General features: G+C 37.5%; 1 protein-coding gene across 1 annotated transcript in view; it reads right to left on the bottom strand.

Moving 5' to 3' along the window:
- Positions 1–225: 225 nt before the first annotated feature.
- DNAAF10 (dynein axonemal assembly factor 10) overlaps positions 226–17,305 on the bottom strand; it is a 30,336-nt gene continuing 13,256 nt past the window's right edge. The window contains exons 2-8 of the mRNA XM_052649095.1: positions 15,528–15,628; positions 13,097–13,227; positions 10,054–10,155; positions 7,769–7,884; positions 6,932–7,066; positions 3,791–3,888; positions 226–671 (exon numbers count right to left, since the gene is read on the bottom strand). Of these exons, the coding sequence (XP_052505055.1) occupies positions 464–671; positions 3,791–3,888; positions 6,932–7,066; positions 7,769–7,884; positions 10,054–10,155; positions 13,097–13,227; positions 15,528–15,628 (891 nt within the window). The 3' untranslated portion in view covers positions 226–463. The remainder of the gene's footprint in view (positions 672–3,790; positions 3,889–6,931; positions 7,067–7,768; positions 7,885–10,053; positions 10,156–13,096; positions 13,228–15,527; positions 15,629–17,305) is intronic.

Consider the following 17,305-nt stretch of genomic DNA (forward strand, 5'->3'; position numbering starts at 1 on the left):
TTGACACCGAACTATCTCAAAGTGTATTTATCTATGAAGGTTAATTCGCAATAGTCTTACCAAGGTAAACTATTTTAAAACAAATTAAATCACTACTACAAACCTGTGAAGACTAAAATGCAATACAACTGTAATTACAGAATATGAAACTCTCAGGACATAGAACAAATTTAAAATAATTAATTATAGAAAAGTTTCAACTTTTTATTAGAAATGGAGGGCAGAGGAACAGAATTGCCTCTGGAGACCTTGGCGCCCCATGTGCAACAGCAAACCACCACCCAGTCAGGACACTGGTCAGGCCGTGTGACCTTTCATAGCCAGAGAGAGGCTGGCCCAGAGGTTTGTGTCTGACGCCTTTTCCCGTCAGTCAAATCGCACTTTGTTCAGTGAGGGTCAGAGGATCCCAGAACGTATTCTATATTCTCTGAGTATTTGCTTTGGAGGGTTTCAAGTCCAAAGATCAAATTTTGTGGAGTTTTGTAACAATCAGTACTCTCACCATTTGGTCAAATGAACTACAGATGCACAGACCCCTCTTATCTGGACTCCAGTCCAAACTTGAAATGGGCTGAGTAGACAACGTAACATTCTGCAGAAGGCTGACGGAACCTGCAACTCCCATCTCTACACCCTCGGAGTCTTTCTTTGATCGCTGAATCGGGTATTCGCTGAAAATAAGATCAAAGTGTAAGAGGAGATAGACCTTAGTATTCGTCATTTTATTCTTACACATGTGCTCCAACAGCCATTTTTATTTCTCACTTGACTACTGGAACTGATAAATAAATACTAAGGCATCTTTCTTGGAGAAGGAAGTGAATACACACTCCGGTATTCTTGCCTGGAGAATTCCATGGACAGGGGGAGCCTGGCGGTCTATCGTCCACGGGGTTGCAAAGAGTCAGACATGACTGTCTGACTAACACAAGGCATCTTTCTAATGTTGAGTTGTATTGCAATAAGGAGACAGTATTTCAACCTCAAGCCCAAACCCCACAAATCTCATAAAAAGCCATTATTTCTACTAAAAACGTTGAAACATCATTTCTGTTCAGCATGAGTATTTTTTATTTTACTATGAAAGTTCTAGATTGATCTAGCATCTTTAATAAATTGACCTGGTGCTCTTAATCATCTTTTACTATAATTCTCCTCTAGATGTGGATTGTTAGATGCCACAAGTAACCTTTTGCCTTACAAGTAACATTTGCAGAACCTCATCTTAACACTTCCAGAAAGGGAAACTGACGCTGGTTTCTAAGCCCAAGGCTCCTCCAAGCTGAAGGAACTTCTATGTACCATTTCTAAGGGGAAGTACTACTGGGAGGAGATTTTAGATCTGGACATCATTGCCTCAAAAAAAAAAAAAAACAGTGAGTTCTAGAACGTTTGATCTTCTATCAGCTAAGAATATAAAATCATAACATAAAAAGAGATGAAGGTTAACAACTCATAAATACAATTTGGTCTAGATTTGAGAAAGTGAAAAATGAAACACCTGTCCCCCATGGAGATGTGTTCCTAGTGAAACACAGGGGTACTCCTCCAAAGGTCTTTTAAACCCTGTTAGGTATCAAACTATGACTACCTTTATTTCAAAAGTAGTAATAAAGGCCAAGACTTTAAGAGGCATGAAGTAACTCAGAAGCAGAACAGAAACAAAGAAATGATAAGCAGATAACTGCCTATCCTTTCTTCCTCTCGGACCCTACACCTCCTTTTGATTTTCAAAAAGAATACAACATTCAGATGAACAGACAGATTACAGAACATTTTCCATGTCTCTTGGCAAATGCTGCAGTTGTTTAATATTTAAAGGATAATAAAGATCTTTTTTTTTTCTAAATCCCCCATAACACCTATTCAAGTTTTACAGTGGAAACTGATCAAGATGGCTGAGAATAGGATGTGGAGCTCACCTCTCTGCATAAACACATCAAAAACAGGAAAATTCTCACTGAAAACTAATTGGAAATTGACACAAGGATTTCTATACAACCAAGGCTGTGAGGAGAAACACATGGAATTGGGAAGGGAAGAAAAGAAAAGTGATCAGGTCAAGACCTGGGCCCCTGGGAAGGGACTCAGAGGAAAAGGGAAGATACATAGCCAGACACCCATCCTGGGGAGTAGGTGATGAGAGCTACAGAGTGGGTGCCTCCAGGTCCTATGTTGGGGAGACAAGTCCCCTTGGCTGCTTGGAGGGCCACTGGGACTCACAGGAAGGCTGTAAGCTGGGCCCACCTCCCTGGCTTCTGTTCAGCAACTTGGGATCAGACCCCTACTCTAATAGCACAATAATGGCCACTGAACAGAGGGGAGGTCCCACCACATCCCTGGCTCCAGCTTGAGCCCCTCCATCTCCAGCCACACCCTCTACCAGAGTAGTAGCTGCCAGCTACCTGGAGGAAAGATGCACTTGTGTCCACGCCAGACTCCGCTCTCTCACCAAAGGCACTGGGCACACGCAGTCTCCCACATAAGAACCCCCTTTAAGACTTACATAGGTACAGAGGCAGAGAAAGTTAAGCAAAACAAAACTGCACTCAGTTGAAAGAGCCAGAGAAAATCTCTGAAAAAGAATAATGAAACAGAAATAAACAATTTACAAGATAAATAATTTAAAGCACTGGTCAGAAAAATGTTAACTGAATTAGGGGAAAATCCAGATGTACACAGTGAAAATTTTAACAAAGAACTAGAAAATATATAGAGATCATGAAGAACTCAATAGGTGGGAAAAAAAAATACTAAAAGGAACAAATAACAGACAGTGATACAGAAGAATATATAAATGACCTGGAAAACAGGATGATGAAAATCACCCAATCAGAGGAGCAAAAAGAAAAACAAATTAAACAAAAATGAAAACAGCTTAAGAGATCTCTGGGATGACATTAAGTATACAAATATTTTAAAGGGAGTAAGAGAAAAACAGAAAGTCACATACGAAGGAATCTCCAGAAGGCTATCAGCTCATTTTTCTGCAGAGACTTAGCAGGCCGGAAGGGAGTAGTAGCACAATACACTCAGAATGCTGAAAGGGAAAAATCTGCAGCCCAGGTTGTGCTGCCTGGAAAGATTATCATTTAGACTAGAAGGAGACATAAAACAACTTCTCAGACAAGCAGAAACTGAAAGAACTCATCGATGCGAAACCTACCCTAAAGGAAATGTTACAGGGTCTTCCCATGTGGAAAAGAAGAATCTACAGGAAAGGGGAAAGCCTGCTTGGAAAGGCAAATACATAGTAAGAGCAGACGTGCAAACACAACGACACGGTTTTTCCTGGAGGTCAGTCAGCATCTTCAAGCTCTGTTTCTGTCCCATCATAGTGACATCACCTAAACTTGGGCAAGTCAATTATCAGGATCTAAAACTAAGAATTTCAGCCCCTTTCCTTTCCTCTAGAGGTACTGTTCTGATGACCGAATAATATTTAACAAAAACCTTCAGTCAAAGTCTTCCTACTAAAAAAAAAAAAAAAACCTAGCAAAAACCACAATTTCAAATTTATGAAATGAAGTGTTCATGAGCTACTCTGATGTATGGAACATACCACTAAAAAAAAATTTGTTGTGTTAAAAGGTTTATATTGATATTTATAAAATATAAATAAGTATATTAGTAAAAAAAATGTTTAGAAAAGTAGTTCTTATGTAATACCATGAAATTTAAAATCATATCAAAATGAACTAAATTAAAGGAGGAAAAACAGTTTAATCGAATCCTACTTTACGCCCACAAGTAACCTAAAACGGAGCACTGTGCACTGGGAGAGACTTACTACTTCCAGAGGTGCAGGCTGCCGGCGCCTCCTGCTGTCAGGAAGACCTCTCGGTTCTGTGGCAGGTGTCGGACCTGCCACACAGTAGATTTATGAGCCTGAACAGAACAAGAGGCACAAAAGCAGTGTATAAGTTTTTAGGATAAAGAAAGACTACCCTACATAGAGAACAGACTTCTGGCTACCAAGGGAGAAGAGGGGTGGAGGTGGGAAGGACTGGTAGTTTGGGATTAGCAGATGCAAACTATTATATACTGAATGGATAAACAACAAGCTCCTACTCTAACACAGGCAACTATATTCAATATCCTGTGACAAACCATATTGGAAAAGAATATGAAAAAGAATGGATATATGCATATAACTGAAACACTTTGCTGTAGAGCAGAAATTTATACAACATTATAAATCAACTATACTTCAATAAAATACATTTCAATTACTGTTATAAAAGTAATTATTTTCTGGCATGTCTCTCTTTCTAAACTTTCTTATTTGTAAATTAAAAAAATTTTTTGGCTATACTGCATGACTTGTGGGATCTTAGTTCCCCAACCAGGGACTGAACTTGGGCCCTGGGCAGTGAAAGTACCAAGTCCCCTGGCACTTCTCTTTATAATGGCTACAGAGATTTATAAGGGCCCATCAGAAATTAGTAAAAGAATCATTTTTCTTGTTTTATAAGGCAAAGTTCTGCTGGACTTCAGGAAAAAATTATCAGATTAAAAGTCTTAACATTTAGCTTCATAGTATCATACGAATTATGCAAATAGATTTTATAGATTTAAATATCTCTAGCTCACTCCAAGGAGAAAAAATCCTCAAAATACAAAAAAAGACAAGTATTTTCTAAGGGGAAAAAAGGTTGGACTGAACTTTTTAACAATTTTACTTTTTTAAAGCAGTTTTATGTTCCTAATGAAACTCAGTGGAAAGTACCAAGAGTTTAATGTAAAGCTCCAGTCTTATCTGTAATTTACACCACTGGACTTGTCTAGTCTTCAAAACAAGGGTCACGAGGACTTACAGACGGTGTTTATGGTTATAACAAGCCTGGTCCTTTATCACTCATATTAAAGATAGAAATAGCAACTGGATGAATGTTAACAGCTTGTAAATCAATCCTTACGGTGCTACATTCACTATGGGGAACTTGAGGGGGGGGGGAGGGGGAGACAGGAGGCTGGGGGAGGGGAAGACTGCTGCTTCGTAGAAGTAGTGAGACCAGCTAACTTGATTTAAGCCACACATAAGACATGTGCATTTCAGTTGATGATCAGTCTTAACATATGATTTTAATAGCCTTGTAAGAGAATCACCATTAGCAGAGAAAAACACATATCTCAAAATACACACTTTAAGTATGTGAGAGTACTCAAGTGACTAGGTTCAAGCTGTTAAACCTTAATTTGTTTTGTAGCTTAAACTTCTCTTTTTCTCCTGGAAGCTGATAAAAAGCAAAAAGTAAGAGGGGAAATGACTAAAATACACCAGTGTTTTATTTGACAGATTTAGCAATTACTGGATTAACTAAATGTAACAAAAGTTTTTTTGGAGACACATTGTAATTTCCAGTTAAGCAGAAATGTGTTAAGGATTGTATTTGAAACAATTTAGTAAGTGCTTTAGGTTGCAGATGGGCTTCCCTCCTGGCTCAGCTGGTAAAGAAACCACCTGCAGTGAGGGAGACCTGGGTTCGATCCCTGTGTGGGGAAGATCCCCTGAAGAAGGGAAAGGCTACCCACTCCAGTATTCTGGCCTAGAGAATTTTATGGACTGTATAGTCCATGGGGTTGCAAAAAGTCAGACATGACTGAGTGACTTTTACTTCACTTATGTTGCAATAGATACTTAATATATCCTGGAATGACAAAGGCAAAACAAAATTACAGTGGATAGCTAGTTAAGATTACAGTTCATTGAGCAGTAACAGTAATTTGTATGCAATAATAATTAGTTTAATAATATTAAGACAAAATATGAAGGTCTAAGAAGTACCACTGACCCCATGATAGAGCGAAAAGGAGCATGAGAGTGAATTTTTATTTCCTGAGCAACTTACATAATTTAATATTATGGAAACTACAAATCTGAGACTGATTTTTCTTTTCTTTTATACTTGAGGAAGCTCAGAGTCACATTTCCCATTCATCTCTGGCAAATGGTGGGATGTTTCAGCAGGAACTTTATGCCATCCCCTTACTCCAGATGGCAATTTCATTTTTTTAAACCAGTGCTTTCCACTTGCACTGCTTTCTTCATCAAGTTTTCTAATGTTGTAATACCAAATGTTTCCCTTTAAGTTACCTCAAATACTATTTAGAACAAGACAAAGTATATATATGAGGCTTCTCTGGTGGCTCAGTGGTAAAGAATCCACCTGTAATTCAGGAGACGCGGGTTTGATCTCTGGGTTGGGAAGATCCCCTGGAGGAGCCTGGTGGGCTACAGTCTGTAGGGTCGCAAAGAGTTGGACACGACTGTGCACACATGCATATGTGTTGATACATTTTTGAAAAGTATATAGTTAATATTATGTTAAGGTATGTATTGGGCTTCCATCGTGGCTCAGATGGTAAACAATTTGCCTGCAATGCAGGAGACTGGGCTTGATCCCTGGGTTGGGATATCGGCATATACCTAAAAGTATATAATTGGGTATTAATACAAGTATATTTATTAGGAAACACCAGACTAAGTTTTGTTAACCAAATTCTTTTTTTTCTTAATTTTAAAAAAATTCTGATAGTTGCTTTACAATGTTGTGTTAGTTTCTGCTGTACAATGTGAATCAGCCACACATATACATATATATTCTCTTGGATTTCCTTCCCATTTATTGTTGACTAATTTCTTAAACCAGCTAGTTTTCTTGTGATTGCTCTTAAACTACAAAATAATAGTCATTACCAATGAAGGCCTTTATTATTAATATAATCAAGAAATATGAAACTGACAAACTTTAGGAAAGTATTCTTTGCACAGAATAACTTATCAAGATCCTATAAGAATATATTAAAAATAGCTCCCTTCATGCAAAAAACCTGGAAGGAACCTGGTGACTCATTCTATTTGTTAGTCTAAAGCAAGCTATTAATATGAACATCCCTCTTCATAGAAAGATATTTCCCTCATCTTTACCTTTTCTGAAACAGAAGCAAAACCTTTGGTTGGATGCTGTGTTCTCATGTCAAAAACATGAAACTTTCCTTCCAGAGATGTAGCTACTAACTTATTCATACTTATGTCTTTTCTGTCAAACTCCAAGCTACACACCTGAAAATAGAGAATATTTATGAGTGATGCTCCAATCATTATATCCAAGAGTTTCTTTCAAACCAAGTAAAACAACTGTAACATTATTGGCTTATGTGAAAGCACTTAAAAAAAAATCATTTTATCTTTTGAATCTGTATACCAAATACTTGTAACTAGAAAATTTTCTTCTCAGTTAGTAAGGTCCCAAAATCATCTCAGGCACTGAGGTACATTTGGAAAGCCATACTTTAACATTTTACCATTATTACATAATGATTTTATAAAGTTAAGTCAAGGCTGACTAGAGGAAACAGGAAGGAACCACATTCTTCACTAAAGATGTACAACCCAGGAACCAAAAAACCTGCAAGTACCTGGGAGTCAATTACAGTCTTGGTCTTCCTGATATCACCAAAAAAGGGCCTGGTACCGGCTCACTTTAACATCACACTGCATAGCCCACAGGCATCTAGAGATGGGCTACAGGGGCGGTGACCCACCAGGCACTGTCACACCACACCTGGCTGTGTGTTCTTCTGAAGAGTGTCCCTGATTTTTAATCAGATCCTCAAAGGACTTCACAGACCCTAAAGGTTAAGAACCATCCATCCATAAAGGGGTTTTACTGAGACGAGTTATTAGGGGTGCTTTCCTTTTGTAGTTCAGAGGTACGTGGAAAAGACATTCAGAGAAACTGCAAAGAATGCAAATGCAGATTACCCCATTTTTTATATTTGTCTCCCACCGTAAGGACATATTTCTGAGATCAAACAGCTTGATGTCTCCGTTGTCATAGCCAGCACACACGACACGTTCCTCTTGATTATAAGCATTGCCTGGAAATCAGGATATGACATTTCAGATCTTTTTAAATGCTAATTTGAAGGCTGCTTAAAAAACTTATGGACATCTGAAACTAACAACACTGTAAATCAACTATACTCCAATAAAAAACAAAACAATAATCTTACAAAACTACACAGGTAACTTGTACCAAATCAAGTGAAGAAGTCACATTGGATAGAATCTCATTTTACTAATCCTACAGGACACCAAGATTATTAATTTAGTATCTGATATTGTTTACCAAAAAAACTCTTTATTGAGGTTCTGTGCTCAAGAGATATATGAAAGAAAGTGTTTACTGGATTTTAAATTGAAACCAAATATTCTTTCTATACTCTATTTGCAAAGACTAACAATTTAAACATAGCAGGGTTTGGTAGAATAAATACAGTTACACTTCCAATGCTTTCTTTGAATGCAAATGGAAACTACTTTAAACTTATTTATTTTGCAAAATGTTGTTCTGGTGTTATCTGATGCTCACAGTTGAAGTAAATCTACAACCTGCAGTTGAATTCACCTTGCTCGGATCCAGGAATTTTTTGGATTACTCCCTCTTCTTATAAACTCCAGCCCTGCATTTCCACTGGAGGGTTCACTGAGATGACATGACAGCAGCTGAAACCTCTGATGTCTAAAACTGATGTCATCGTCTTCCTTTAAAAACTATCATACACTCTGTGGAACTCCTTCAATATACATCATTCACTTCATAGTCAACCTCAAAATTCAGTCACTTTGGACATAATCCTTTCCCTTGTTCTTCATCTCCAAAAAAATTGCCAAACTGTATTTATTTTGCCACATTATTTCTTTTTCTTTTTTTTTTGCCACATTATTTCTGAATTTACTCCTCTGTTCCATTCTCACTGCTTCTTAAACCTACATGTTTCTTGGAATACTGCAAAGAGCTTCAGAACTCACATTTCCTCTGCCACTCCTCCTGCCTACACGACCACAGTGTAAAGCTAAAGCTCTGATCATATCTCATCCTTGCAGAAGCCTGCAAAGGTTTACCGCTACCTCCAGACCATCTAAACGCCTCTGGCTGTGGCCATGTGCCACCTTTAAGGCTAGTCCTACCTCCATTCCTTCTACATACTTGAAATCTCCCAATTTCAGTGTTTCAAATCCTACATATCCTTGGACTGAGGTCAATATGTTCTTAAGCTCCCTTGGGATTCCTTCTCTGTTGACCCATGCCTCTGTGACCTTTTTTCACTCTAACCTTGTACCAGTGATACAATTAATGTATCACTTTTTATACATTATAGCACCTTTTATACTTGTAGCACTTTTTATTAAAGTTACCAGCTTCTTTAAGTTAAAATAAGAATCTGCTTCGGATAAACGTCCTTTCTTTAATGTCCTATATTTAAAACTGCACTTACATCCCTTAGAACAATGATTAAAAAGCCTTTAATGGACCCAAAGTTAATTATTTTTTAATTATTTCATAAATTTTACATGATGATTCTAAACACTAATTCTGAAATTTCTTCCCAAGTGTACATGTTTTTGGCTTATATCATTACTTATACATACACACATAGTAATTATCATATATACACATAGAAATCTCCCAATTTCAGTGGTAATTCAGTTTTAAAAGTATATTAATAGAGGAACATGGTTATAAAATTTGTAAGATATAATTTTGTAATAGTATAACTATTTTTAGAAAATACACACCGTGTAGAGCATAATGTGAGATTGGTTAGGTTACCATCTAAGGCTCTACTTAATTTCACTAATGGCACTGGGTTCTAAACTAGGTCAATATTACCAGGTTAAACAAAAATAAATAATAATACTCCGTATTTCTGAACACTTGATATCTAAGCACAAGTCTAAGCATTTTACGTGTATTAACTCTGAATCCTCATAACAAAACTATTAAGTAAATTCTGTTATGACTTTCATTTTATAAATGAACCAAGCAAAAATCAGAGAAGCCTAATAACTTGCCCCAGGTTACAAAGCCAGTTAAGTAGCACAGTGAGAATTCAAACCCAGGCCCAATCACCATGTCTATCTGCCTCGATAAACTGCCAGAATAATGCATAGAAGAGATTCTAAACCGACTATCAGGACTTTCCTGAAGCACTGTGCTTTTTATAATCTGGCATTTCAGGTGTAAGAGTCCATTGGTAATTTACCAAATGCCACAGTCCAGCAGTCTCTCTTGTTTTCTCCCTGCACGGGTTCCATATTAGCAACAGGATCATCTTTCTGCCGTGGGTCCCACACCTTTACGGTTCCTGACAGAAAAAAAAAAGGAGTTGGCAAAATTTAATAGTGAACGATGGCATTTCTTTCTGCATTCTCTTCACATGGCTTCCTATGTACATGGAGATATTATAGATGTTACAATATCTGAAAAACAGTCACATTTTTCTAACTTGTTATTGGGCAAGTTGTACTTAATATAAGAGCTATAACCCACATGTTATACCGTCTGACTTGATTTCCAACTAGCAGATACACAATAAAGCCAACAACTGTTCTTAAGTCATCAACAAGGTATGACTGATAAGGCAAACACAAATGTTACGTAAGTTAAACCATGCCTTACTTTCTTGATTTAAGCCTAAAACAAATGTACTATTTATTCAGACTAAAGCAAGTATCATTTTAATGTTTTCTCCTTAGTACCCATATAATCACTGGCATTTTTCTTATACATATCAGTTCAGTTCAGTTGCTCAATCGTGCCCGACTCAGCAACCCCATGAACTGCAGCAAGCCAGGCCTCCCTGTCCATCACCAACTCCCGGAGTTCACTTAGACTCACGTCCATCGAGTCGGTGATGCCATCCAGCCATCTCATCCTCTGTCATCCCCTTCTCCTCCTGCCCCCAATCCCTCCCAGCATCAGAGTCTTTTCCAATGAGTCAACTCTTCGCATGAGGTGGCCAGAGTACTGGAGTTTCAGCTTTAGCATCATTCCTTCCAAAGAAATCCCAGGGTTCATCTCCTTCAGAATGGACTGGTTGGATCTCCTTGCAGTCCAAGTGACTCTCAAGAGTCTTCTCCAAGACCACAGTTCAAAAGCATCAATTCTTCGGCGCTCAGCTTTCTTCACAGTCCAACTCTCACATCTTATACATATAAATAAACTAATCTTTACATCTATGATTTCTTATATGAGGCTTTAGAATACCATTTCATATACAATTTAGTTTAATTTCCCCGTGGCAGTAAAGAAGAGGGAAGAAGTTAATAAAAGTAACCAATAATTCTTCTCAATTTAACTCCCTCATTTTAATGCAAATCATGGGAAAACTAACTGGTGTCACTGATTTTGAGAAACACAAAGACATGTAATAAAATGGTTAAAAGGCAAGTACCCAAGTGAGAACAGAAAAAGGGTAAAAAAATCCATGAAAAGGATAATAAATGCAGGAAACGGGGAGATATTTCACTAGCTTTATGGCCAAGGATAAAGTTGGTCATTATAAAGGCTGCTTCAAGGAAAAATAAATTTCCTATAAATGTGACAAGTTATTATAATTTCTCTATGCATTTCCCTGGTGGCTCAGTGGTAAAGAATCTGTCTGCCAGTGCAGGAGACACCTGGGTTGGGAAGATTCCCTGGAATAGGAAATGGCAACCCACTCCAGCATTTTTGCCTGAAAAATCTCATGGACTGAGGAGTCTGGTGGGCCACAGTCCACGGGGGTCATAAAGAGTCGGACATGCCTGAGCATGCATGTTATACATGACAGAACTCATAAAAATTGGTAACATTAAGTTTGTAACAGTTAAATGAACAAAGGACATAAATAGACAATCTGCAAAGCAAAATTAACTAAAAAAACAAATATAGAGAGACGTTAATGCAAGTCAGGACAGGACAGCATTTTTATCTCTAAAATTAGGGGGAGAAAGGAATCAATTGCTGGTGGGTAGACTGGCAATCTACCTCATCTACCATAGTTGATACGGTAAATAGGTACTTTGGGAAGTTTGACAAGTTTCTTAAGTGATAAAATATGATTATTCCAAAGAGTTACATACATGATGATACTCATTTCATTGTCACTCTCCCAAAACAACAAATAAAACCTTCATCCAAATCAAATGCTCATTAACAGGGACATCGCTAAGGAACTGTGATACATTCATAGGATGGAATACTATAAAGCATCAAAATGATAATTATGAAGACCACACCAAAACAGCAATATCATATGACAAAACACTAAATATAAAAAGATTAAGATACAAAATTGAGAAAACTGTGAATTCCCCGGCGGTCCAGTGGTTAGCACCCCCTGCTTCCACTACTAAAGACACAGGTTCAATTTCTAGTCAGGGAGCTAAGATTCCGCATGCCCTGGTGAAGCCAAAAAAATAAACAGACTAAGAAAGAACAAAACTAAATCATATTAACCCTGATAATACAGTGTTAATTAATAAATTGTATCTTAGACTGGAAAGGAAAACCAACCTGATATTTATGCTATTGTGGTAGACTGTAATTTTTCCTTCTATATTCCAGACTTCTTCTATGATTGGAAAAAATAATTTGATTTCTAAAACACAGCTGCTCTTAAGAAACTGTTAGAAAATTAAATTCCACTTTTCTGTGAAAACAATTTCTTCATGGTCTTGAGCATTAAAAAAACCTAGCCAAACCAATAAAGATACCAATCACTTAGGTCCCCCTTCTGCAGCAACAAAAATTCTGACTCTGTTATATTCACAACAGCTCAGGACCCCAAAAGGCCTGTCGCTTGTTAGTCACTGCGGGGGAAAAGCAGAGTTGGAGCTCCGGAAGGTTCCTGCAAAGCTCAGCGGAAAGACCACAGACTGCAGTGTTCAACCAGCTGTCAATATGACAATTTTCACAAGTACTAATTCTGCTTTTTAAAAAAAGAAAATGAAAAGCTGCCACCCACAGTATATCGTCAGCTACCTCAAAAATTTCTAGAGACTTTTTAAATCCTCAAGGTTCAGAGGAAACTATGGTTGTTAATAGCTGAACTAGCGCAAGACTAAAATAGTAAGTGCTATGCCTCTATCTCGAAATCTCCCGAGAGCCTGAAACAATTGAGGGATATACAATCAAACTTGCCCATCAAAAAAAATAGAGAGATTTAGGGGGTCAAGGATTGAGGAAGACTTCCACATAGAATATACTGTTGCACAGAGGCTTAAAAAAAAAAAGATTCATGTACACAGAATATTCTGACTTACCATCTCGGCTGCCAGTCACAATTTCAGGTGCCCCTTCCCCGATTCCAAGTCCACCAACACCATCTATAGTGTTTATAATTTCTTTATGGCCCTTTACAGAATACACTGGGACCTCTGGAGCTTCCAAATTCCTGAACAACAGAACACAGCTTCTTACTTACACACACCCCAAATGTTTAGTTCACTACTCAAATCTAAGAATGCAGGCCATATTGAGATTCTGGATAAAAATTAAGGGTTTTTCAATTAAGGTAATTTATACATTTACTTCCAAATTTTCCTCCACACTTTAGCTTCTTTCAAGGCCTCTGTGAGAGCTGTTATCACTCAACTTGGAATTCTAACTCCTGAGCCCACTTTACTCAATGATCCTCAAAGACGACTGATCCAGGACCTCTGCACATGAGTCCACCAGGGATGTTTCTTAAAAAAATACAGATTCACAGGCTCCTCCCCAGACATAATGAACAAGGATCTCTGGGGTGGAGCCCCAAACCTCCCAACTCTCTGAGGCTGATAATACTGCTTTAAATACAGAGTAAATTCAAAGTGATTCAGAATGTTTCCAAAGTGGGCCTTGGTAGTTTGATCTTGAGATCTTTTGAGAGATAAAACAGGAGTAGAGTTTGCTTTGTATACATTTCTTCCTTAATATTATTGTTTGAGTTCCACACTGATTTTCATCTAGTTACACCGTTCAGTTTGTCGTCATGCTGATTACAATAAATATTACAGGCAAACCAGCTGAAGTCTCTAATTCTAGGTTAGTTAAGTGAAGGGAGTACTGGAAAGCACCTGCTCTTATGTGTGTCTGAATCTATGGCTGGGTGAGTGGCTCAAATAGGTTATGCGACTGAACTGAACTGAACTGAACACACCTTTCTCTTGTCTCTCCATTCCACACCCCTCCTTCTGCTTTTGTATTGGAGCCTCTATCCACATTTATTTTCAGCAAGTCAGTTTTCAACAATACTTACACTTTTTCTCTTTAATGAACTTAGCTCTTCATGACATGTAACCTCAACTTACTACTAGGCCTAGATTTATCAGTAAAATCTTGCAAATAAAATTTGAGAAGTTCACCTGGTACAGAGGTGATGTTTATCTTTGTGGCGTTAATTAGTCAAGAGACTAAAGAGGGCTGAGGTTCTGTTGAAAAGAACTGGTTTACTCTTTTCATAGACTTTGAAACATCAGTTCTTTTAACATGAAATTATGACTCACCAATTAAAATAAAACAGTAATACCTATACTAGGAAGCTCTGTTAGGAAGATAGTCAACTGTTATATTTGTTGCACACTTTTGTGCTGAAATGTATCTATTTAAAAAAATAACACTCAGACTGGTCTCTCTCAAGTTCTTTGAAAGTATATGACACAGCAGGTAAAAATTAATGCATTCTGCAGTCTAGTAAATGCCAACTTAATTGCATGTGCGCTCAATCGCTCAGTCGTGTCCGACTCTTTGCAACCCAGTGGACTGTAGCCGGCCAGGCTCCTCTGTCCATGGAATTTTCTAGGCAAGAAAACTGGAGGGGGTTGCCATTTCCTACTCTAGGGGATCTTCTCCACCCAGGGATCGAACCTGCATCTCTTGCATCTCCTTCACTGGCAAGCAGATTCTTTACCACTGCTCCACCTGGGAAAGCCTGCTAATTATCAACAAGTTAAAGCAAATGGAATTAAAATAGCTTCATTCTATGTTATATTATGATTCTAAGACCAATAAATATGCCAAAGTAATTCAGTTACAATCACAAGGTAGGGAAGACAGTTCCTCTAGAACATTACTGTATACTTTACATGATTAAAAGATAGTCTTAAAAAGTTTTTACAGAGGAATTTCGATTCATTCAACTCTAAATATGAGGAAATAACTCTAGGTAAAACATGAAAATTAAAAGTATTTGGTACTATTGAGATTTTGCTTATTCAAAACAGGTTTGGCTTGATTTACTCAACAGATGTGTTCCTGAAAAGTTGTGCTCAGATGTAAGTTAAAGCATAAAAAGAAAAAAGTTCAGGGAGTTCTATGTTAAACAAATTAAAACATACAAAAATATATTATTGTGTAATGCCAAATATCTTCTTAAAATGTAAACAACATCTAACTTTTCAGTGTTGTCCATGAGCATTGTTATATACTGTATGGTGGAGGGAATAGCCCATTATTACAAATATGGGTATTAAATGCTAGCACTAAACAGCATGTGTGGAAATAAATATTAATGTTATTTGAAAAAGCTAAAGAAAAATGTATTTTAAAATAGATTTGAAACATGAAATCTAAAAAAAATATATTAAAAGGTAATTGTAATATTCTTATAAATAGTTAAAATTTAACAAAAAAAACTTAGAATTCTTTCAGTGGAAGCATAACACAACTATCAAAGAAATTGCTTACGTCTTCACACTGATGAAATAATCTTACCATATATGAAGGTTTCCAGCAAAATCTCCAGTGGCTAGATATCTCTGCTGTAAAGATGTTGCGCCAAATGTTCCACATTTAATAGGTTTGGCCTTTTCAATCTTGACAGAAGAGAGGGAGAGAGGATATGTTATTTAGGTAAGCACCTATTTGTAATCCATATTTACGGCTCTATTATGGGAATTAAATAAGGCACACAATTTTAAAAAGCAATTAAAATGTTTTCTGATAAAAAATTATCATTCTTTTCCTTCAGTAATTTTTGTATAGTCTAAAAGTACAGGCGGGCTTCCCTGGTGACTTAGCTGACAAAGAATCTGCCTGTATGTAATGCAGCCATGAAATTAAAAGACACTTGCTCCTTGGAAGAAAAGCTATGACAAACCTAGATAGCATATTAAAAAGCAGAGATGTTACTTTGCCAACAAAGGTCCGTCTAGTCAAGGCTATGGTTTTTCCAGTAGTCATGTATGGATGTGAGAACTGGACTACAAAGAAAGCTTAACGCCAAATTGATGCTTTTGTACTGTGGTGTTGGAGAAGACTCTTGAGAGTCCCTTGGGCTGCAAGGAGATCCTATCCATCCTAAAGGAAATCAGTCTTGAATATTGATTGGAAAGGCCGATGCTGAAGCTGAAGCTCCAGTACTCTAGCCACCTGATGTGAAGAATTGACTCATTGGGAAAAGATCCTGACACTGGGAAAAATTGAAGTCGGGAGGAGAAGGGGATGACAGAGGATGAGATGGTTGGATGGCATCACTGACTCGACGGACAGGAGTTTGAGCAAGCTCCAGAAGTTGCTGATGGACAGGGAAGCCTGGCGTGCTGCAGTCCATGGGGTTGCAAAGACTTGGACACAACTAAGTGACAGAGCTGAACTGAACAGGCAGATTTTGGGAGATTTTGCAAGTTTGGTTCTAGACGACCAAAATAAAGCAAATATTTGCAAAAAACTGACTCAGGTGAATTTTTGTTTCTCAGTTTATGTAACAGTTATGTTTATACTATCCTATAGCCTATTAAGTATGCAAATCATCATGTCTAAAAGACAATGTACATACTTTAATTAAGAAATATACTATGGCCAAAAAATTGCTAACTGCTTTGATCATCCATGAAAAGAAACTCCTTATCCATTACTGTTTTCTCATGAGACTGTGGCAATTCAATCACATCTTCAGGCTCCACTTCTAATTCTAGTTTTTTTGCTGTGTCCACCACAACTTCAGTTACTTCCTCCACTGAAGTCCTGAACCCCTCAGGTCATCCATGAGGTCTGGATCAACTTCTTCCAAACTCCTATTCATGCTGATATTTTGACCTCCTTCCATGAATCACCAACGTTTTTAATGGCATCTAGAATGGTGAATCCTTTCCAGAAAGTTTTCAATTTACTTTGTCCAGATCCATCAGAGGAATCACTTTCTTTGGCAGCTGTAGCCTTAAGAAATGTATTTCTTAAATAACAAGACTTGAAAGTTGACATTACTCCTTGATCCATGGGCTGCCGAATGGATGCTTGTGCTAGCAAGCATGAAATCAACGTGAATCTTATGGGTACATCTTCATCAGAGCTCTTGGGAGAGAAGGTATATTGTCAGTGAGCAGCAATATTTGGAAAGGCCTTTTTTCTCCTGAGTAGTAGCTCTCAACACTGGGCCTAAAATATTCAACAGTTTGTTGTAAAACAGATGTGCTGTTATCAAAGCTTTATTGTTCCATTTATAGAACACAGCCAGAATACTTAGCATAACTCTTAAATGAACCAGACTTTCA

The sequence above is a fragment of the Budorcas taxicolor genome, chromosome 11 (genome assembly GCF_023091745.1).
Source record: "Budorcas taxicolor isolate Tak-1 chromosome 11, Takin1.1, whole genome shotgun sequence".
NCBI classification, from domain to species: Eukaryota; Metazoa; Chordata; class Mammalia; order Artiodactyla; family Bovidae; genus Budorcas; species Budorcas taxicolor.